At 35.9% G+C, this 7,765-nt stretch overlaps 1 protein-coding gene across 1 annotated transcript; it reads right to left on the bottom strand.

Moving 5' to 3' along the window:
• Window positions 1-2,528: 2,528 nt before the first annotated feature.
• Window positions 2,529-6,615, bottom strand: LOC132633961 (chaperone protein dnaJ 6-like). Its single transcript, XM_060350310.1, has 8 exons — window positions 6,222-6,615; window positions 5,325-5,423; window positions 5,131-5,232; window positions 4,509-4,565; window positions 4,323-4,429; window positions 4,158-4,240; window positions 2,953-3,043; window positions 2,529-2,871 (listed from the first exon to the last, which is right to left on the bottom strand). Exons 1-8 carry the CDS (start codon window positions 6,312-6,314, stop codon window positions 2,664-2,666), a joined length of 840 nt encoding a protein of 279 aa, XP_060206293.1. The 5' UTR covers window positions 6,315-6,615; the 3' UTR covers window positions 2,529-2,663.
• Between the last annotated feature and the right edge of the window lie 1,150 nt (window positions 6,616-7,765).

Raw genomic sequence — 7,765 nt, 5'->3', positions numbered from 1 at the left:
CCGATTTGTTTGAGTCATCAACCTTAAACTCCCTCACATCCTTTATACAATAAATTTTGACATCTCATTGCAACGCCTTTTTTGATGCGAACATCATTCCCTTTGCAAGGACGCATTCATCAGTCATGAGATTTTTTGGTTCAATCCACGTTTTTTGGCGACTTTGATCATCATCTCTTGTGAAGACAAATGCATCCTCACGACCTTGTAGACTGTCAAGATATGGAATATAGTCAGAATGCCACTGCATTGGGCTGTCAGGAATTGGGTTTTCCTCCATCGGAGGTGGTACGTGGTGATGAGTTGGTTCTGATTGTTTCGGGGGACTAAAATGCGTATCTTCTTCATCCCCTTCACTATCTTCATCATCGGTTATCTTTGCATTATTAGCTGGTTCATCGTCATCCCTCTCTAATGTATCCACAAAACTTGGACAATCAGCGTCATCTAAGAAAGGTCTCCTCCTACACGATAAAAAGCATATGTTAAAATCCAAATTCAAACATATATATATATATATATATATATATATATATATATATATATATATATATATATATATATATATATATATATATATATATAAATTATTTAACATCACGGTGATGAACCTACACATATTGAAAATGAGCATGATGTGGAGAATGATCAACTCCACCAAACTGAGAGGGCTGCCCAACATCCACAATTGGTACCACTGGCGAGTTTTGATAATAATCAGCTGCATCGAACTGAGAATTATTATAATAATCAGCTCCACTGAACTGAGAGTTTTGATAATAATGAGTTGTTCCACTAAATTGAGATGATTGCCCAATATTACTCGTATCAGGTCTATAACCCCTACAAAGATTTTAAAATGGTTATTTACCAATACATACAATAAACACGTGCTACTACACAAAATAATAATATAAGAATGCATATTTACCAAGTTTGATTAAATTATTGGGTTAGATTTTCCAGCAGCACCTGGCCACTCAAAATGTCCCCAAAAGAACTAATATCCCCATAAGCGTTAACTTAATTGGGTTGTTCTTGAGAGACCTCTCGGGGTATCTTTTCAACATGCATCTCAAGAACATTAATGGCGACTAAATGTTTATATTCTTCTGGTGCATTCAAATAATCCCTCAAAGAATCATCATCATTGATATAATGCATACCATAAAGCACTATACCATGGGAAACTGATTGTGGATATCTGCCTGTTATAAAGATTTCATACTCATCTAAACTAATGTTTATTTTTTCATGTATGTAAGTGACTAGTGATTCATAAGACATTTCAAATGGACATTTAACATGAACTTTTGATCTTTTATTGTAACGAACTGTACTATTGTCATCAAGGATAATACCATCCCAATATAGTGAAACCCTAACTGATGGAATATCTTGAGCCATTTTTTATATGAAGTTTGATTTTATTTTATTTTTTGAATGACGTAAGAGTTTTTTTTGAATGACTTAAGAGACTTAAACTTATGAAATTGATGAGTTTTTACCTCGTCCAACATTCTTCTTAAATGGATTCATATTGACCCCTATTGGGAATTGAAATGTTGTGCAATAGTCACTATTTTCGTCATTTCATGCATTGTATTGTCAAATCGGTCCTTTATGTGTGATAAAAGCTGAAATTGACATGCATGGCGTATAGTCAAATCAAGCATGGGGTATAACTACACTTGTATTGCGCATTGAAATGTTGCGCAATATGAATTAATGTCACGCAATATGAATTAATGTCTAATAAAACGATCAAATAATGCATTATTGTATTGTCAAATCGGTCATTTATGTGTCATAAAAAACTGAAATTGGCATGCATAATGTATTGTCAAATCGGTCTTTTATGTGTCATTAAAAAGTTGAAATTGACATGCATGATGTATTGCCAAATCGATCCTTTATGTGAGATAAAAAAACTGAAATTGGCATGCATGGCGTGTAATCAAATCAAGCAAGGGGTGTAATACAAGTTTACAATTCCTAAAACTCAAAGATAACAAGTTTCCAAACTTACTTCGAGACACTTTACAACCCTTAAAACGACGATCCAAACATATATGTATACTTGATGTAATGAGCCGACATTATTTTACGCTAAAAAAAATATTAAGTTCTATATAAAATATTTATATTCCGGTGTTTTAAAATATAACTCATCTTCAATTAAAGTACGGAAAAAAACTTAATTTTGAGTTTGATTTCCAAAGAATAAAGGTTGGGGTCAGGGGAAAGAGGATTTCACGCACAAATTCTATGCATGAAGCCTAATTTAATTCTTTTTTTCTAAAGGGTTAGTTTGGTTTCAAAAGTTATTTTTTTGGGTTAAAAAGATTCCGGACTAGTAATTTTAGCGTTTTCATTTATTTTTTGGCTCAATGAAGAAACTCATGTCAAGGCATAAACATGCCCATTGGTCATGAAATCCTCAAACCACTCAACAGGGTAACACATCAGGTGCCTTGTACCTGTGTTGTTACTGACAGGAGAAAATTCAAGACAGCTAACGCTGGCGATAAGCAAATAAAGCTTTCCACATTTACCGTCAAATGTACAATAACGTCAAAATACCTAATGATTTCTGAAAAATGGCTAAATAGTAGCATTAAGCCATTGGCAACTTTTGCAGCAAGGTCTAAAAACACAATATATTACATTTTCTTCCTCTTGGAGTTCTTTCTACTCTCTAGTTTTGTACGAGCAGCTTCAAATTCCTCCTCGCTGGGCTCTGCAGCAGATGGGTCCCCACCAAATTTGCTAATCAGAGATGAGAACATCGTGGTCATCTTGCCTTTCCGTTCATTTTGGCGTTGAGAAATAATAGCATATAAGTCCTCTGATTTTGATCCTTTGTTAGACCTACAACATTTCAAACCTCAACAAGTAAGAATGTGGCTAATGTTAGAAGTAGCAATGAGTATAAGGCTAACCATGACTTACTTTTCCCTCCGCCTCAGCAGACTAGTAGGTGATTTTGTTTTAGACACTTCCTTTGCCCATTTTTCATATGCTTTGGTTGATTTGAGCTCCCCTATAGATTTGAAATTAAGGTGCAAGTTCATTGTAAGCAAAGACATATGTAGTGAGGGTTGAGGAATTTGTTTCCGACACCACAATGCAACAATGCTAAAGGATGTAAATTGTAATTAGGCAGAATACATAAGCAGCCCTTAAACTTATCAAAAAACTTTGTAGGCACCTAAACTAAGGCTACGACCTATTGAACACTTGATCCATGCTCAAATTGTGCCTATTAAACACACATTGTTGGCATGGCACAGTGAGTGCACCACACTTATGCCAAGCGCAGGAGCGGCCATATTTTTCTTTAAGAACAAACTCTCACCCTGCCACCACCATCACTGCCGCCACTAATGGTCCTGCCACAACGAACCAGATGGAACACCACTAAAAAATCCACCCATAGACATGGTCACTGCTTTAGGTGTTGCCGCCATGGAATCACTGCTCACCATCTCCTTCATTTCTGAATCGATAGACGTGTGCACAGTAGACAACCACCACTTTTTTTTCTGACTCAGAAGGTTCCATTGGTTATGTATTAATCAAAGACGGAGAAAATATCCTCTAAAAAAATAGGTAGATTCCAGCACACAACTTACTCACTAATTTTACAAATAAGAACATTAAAAATCATATTATAAGCATGACCTAAAGAAAAAACCAAAAAAATTCCATCATCTCTGCAGCAAAACAATAGAAGATAGAGGTATTCAAACAAGTGTAAACGATAACAACGTGACCAAGCCTTCATCTCATTCTTGATCTCTTTCTCACCCCTAATCTCAGACCACCAGAAAACCATAAAAATTTATCAATAGGCGTAGCATTAGTTTAGATGAAAACATTTAGCAAGTTTGATGGACCGCCTATGTATTCTGTCATGTAATTACGGTACTTCGAAGCGGCAACCAGGTAGCAAAGCAGTTTGCAAAACGTAACATGATTAGAACATAGAAAACATTTAGTCTGTGCTTGTAAATGACAGATTGTAATTAGAAACAGATCCCCGCAATCTAAACCTATATACACTAGGTCGTCAGTATTGGTTTTAGATGCATTTAAGAGTGTCATGAACACATAATTTCTCAAAGCAAGTTCATATAACTGAAGCTAAACTGTACCTGCAGCTATTGCCTCATCCAGAATATCTTTGAAACGGTGTGAATCTAACTTGGGGTCAGAGCAAATCATAGAACAAAAGAGCCTGCAGGCCAACGAATTAGATGGCACCATAGAGATTATAAGGTAAATGAAAATGAGAAGAGTACTTGATTCTCAGCTAATACCTATTCATTTTACCCTTATACTTGTTATACAAATCAATTAAGTCCTTCTTCTCTGACTCAGATCCTCTATAATTTGCTTCAAACTCTTCAATGTCGGCCTCAGTGATCTGCAACAAACATTAATGTAACCATAGAGCATGTCTAATACTTGATTAAGATAGAGTTACATATCCATGTCACTATTACCTTTGGGTGCATAGCTCGAAAAAACTCCTTCAAGTTCTCCACATCTCCAGCCAGGTCCTGTCAATTACCAGATAAAAATGTGCAAACCACATATTAAAGAGTGATCCACCCAATTTACTGTGAGGGAGTATTGCAATCTCAACTATAGGGTGCAATTATTATTTTACAGATTATGTAAAGTTTTCAAATATCTCTATGTAGATGAATGACCATAACATACTAAGGTTCGGATACAATTAAATAGTCAAATTATAATGATAAAATGAAATCACAAACATATGTGTAATCGATAAAGTCAAACTTCCTTGTTCTATTCACGTAAGGCAAGGGAAAATTGTTGGATTACTTCCCTTGCGTTGAAAATTATCCTTACCTCATGTTAGTTGGTATAATTAAAAGAAAGTGAAACATACTTGCTAGTTGGAGAAGTTGCATTGCAATAAAACTGCAGCGTGAGTTGTGGTTTTGCTAAATTTAACACACACTTTCTACTGCACTGCGTCATCACATGCAATAAAAAGCTAAAGTAATAGCAAAAGTTCCAAACAATACCAACTATAGTCAAAGTTCCAAAACTGCAATAACAATATTCCAAGAACCAGGGGTCCAAGTTAGCACTCACATCATCATCAACACAGCCAGTCTGATCATAGAGTGCTCGTTTCTCTTCATCACCAAGAACTGCTATCACCTTTTGCAGCTGTTGAAATTTCTCTTTGGCTTCCTATGGAAAGAAAATTCAACATAAATAGTCTTTTCGTGTTAGCTAATGATATAGCAGTAGTGAAGAACAAAATTTATAAACCAGTTGTTTACCTCATCTCCAGGATTCTTATCTGGATGAAGGCGCAGAGCCAACTTGTAATATCCCTTCTTTATCTCCTGTTGAGATGCTGTTCTTTCAACACCAAGAATCTATAAAGCAGATGACTTGTTAATTATTCAGCTCCACAACCAATTAACAAACATTAGCAAAGAAATGCATGTGCTTAGTTCATAGAAAGATCTTTGAGCCGTAATTTTGGTAGAGATATAAATGCCACATGATTATTATTGTTACATTCTAAACCACTTGAGTATATCATGAACACGCTCTTTGTATAGGCAGAGGGAGACCAGCTTGGCACACAGATTACGTGCAATAGAACAATACTGCTGCTCCAGTTTTCTATTATCTTTCTTCCTCCATAATGGAATCCGTTATTTTGGTATTGAATCAAGTCCATCAAGCACTTGCGCTTTCTCCTACTATGCGATATATGGGTTCTCATTCAACAGGCTAATTTAGAGAGTTTCTGCATTCAATTGAGAAAGTGACACCTCAGCTTGTATTTCCAATTAGATTATGGGGTTTGGAGCAGCATGGACACTAGGAATGCTTAAAGTTGAATTCCAAGACTAAAAATTGTTAGATGAGTATGAAGAAATACAACAACATAGGTTTAGGGAGGGTAGAGTGTAGGCATACGTTACCCGGAATACATGATATAATTAATTTGTTATGGCCAGACTGGATTTGTTACAAATTAAGTATATTAGGGTGAAATTCGAAAATCCCCAATTACACTTTCTTCAGTTATATTCTACCGTTAATTATACCCAAAAATAAGATATACACAAATCCTCCATTTTTAGGTAAAGTAATGGCAAAATAGCGCATGCTCTATCTAATTTTATTTTAAAAAAAATAGGGCAGAAAAGCATGGGTGGTACCTCATACAGACTCTTGTTATGGGAAGAAGAAGCAATGTTATCATCCTTCATCTCTTCTTCACTAGCCCTAGCCGTCTTCTTCCTCTTCCCCATACATACAGCAAACGCAGATTCAATCAACAAACCAAAATATACTCAAATAGAATTAATAGTTAATGGAAAAAATTTCATGGAATTTCGGATAAGGGTTTTCTTATAAAAGCGAGGTGTTCCCGCCATATGGTTCCTGAATTTTTCCTACTTCCCGCCAGTCCATCACTTAGAAATTCCAGACGGTTCAGATCTAGGTGGGACCATTTGTTGGGAACATTTGAACTAAAACCCCATTTGTTGTGAACATTTGAACTAAAACCCCATTATTGTTAAAACTTGCTCACAAGTGAGGGTAAATTTCAGGCGAAATAAATAGCCACTTCAATTTTTTAATAGCTGTCAAATACACACATGAACTTCATTTATATTTATAATATACAACGGCGGGGTTTGAACTCTTGTATGAAGAATTACAAGATAAAGGTGGGGATAGAAAGTTGTATCGGTTCGCCAATGCAAGAGAAAGGAAGGCCTGAGATCTAGACCGAGTAAAGTGCATCAAGACGAGGAAGGCAAAGTATTGGGAGAAGAGGGACACATTAGACGAAGATGATAGAAATACTTTTATAAACTCTTGAACGAAGAGGGAGACGGGAACATTATGCTGGGCAATTTAGTGCACTCCGAAAGCAGTCGAGATTTTGGATATTGTAGGGGTATGAAGTTTGAGGAGGTTATTCGTAGGATTGCTGAAAATCAGAAACATTAAAAGCTTGTCTCCTAAACTTGAGCCTCATTTACTCCAAACCCATTTTCGACCTAGGGAGCTTGGCATAGAACTATTCCTAAGGAGTTTCTAAAGGATGACCATTGAGGGTAAGATTCCTATCTTTATACTACTATTTCATCTTAGATTAGTAAATATTTCAAACTAGAATCATGTTAGGGATGGGGGATTTCATGACTTTTAAATCCTAAATTGCAAAATGGGGTTTTCTTACAAATCTTGGGTTATTTTGGGAAGATCTCCTAGTTACTAGCTAGGTAAGGATTGGGTAGACTATTTCCAACTCGAAGTTCGATTCCAAAATGGATTTTCAAAATGATTGATTTAATGAGTTTTTGGCATAAAATGGGATTTCTATAGATTAGTGGAATTGAAGGCCAAATTAGAGTTAGATTCTTATAAATCTTGGTTTTATGACTTCCTAGACTATCGGTAATTTGTTTGCAACTCAAGTTTCCGATTTTGCCCTTGTGGGCCCGAGGTTGTTCCTTAAGTTCATTTTCTTAAATTAAATTAGAAGTATAGCCTTATGAGAATACTTAAATTCGTAATCCTAACTCGAGTAATTATTCGTTAGGCATCGCGCATCCGGAGGCAATTCGAAAGGGAAGGACTCGACATGGATAGTTCGTGGCACCTGTTCGGTAGTGAGGTAGGTTACAGCTTGCTTATGTTTAGACTTCGATTAGAGAAGTGTGTGTAGATGGTAGTTATTGATGGGGAA

Source organism: Lycium barbarum, chromosome 1, assembly GCF_019175385.1.
Source record: "Lycium barbarum isolate Lr01 chromosome 1, ASM1917538v2, whole genome shotgun sequence".
Taxonomy (NCBI): domain Eukaryota; kingdom Viridiplantae; phylum Streptophyta; class Magnoliopsida; order Solanales; family Solanaceae; genus Lycium; species Lycium barbarum.
Note: the sequence above shows the minus strand (reverse complement) of the source record. Positions and strands in the feature narration are given on the sequence as shown.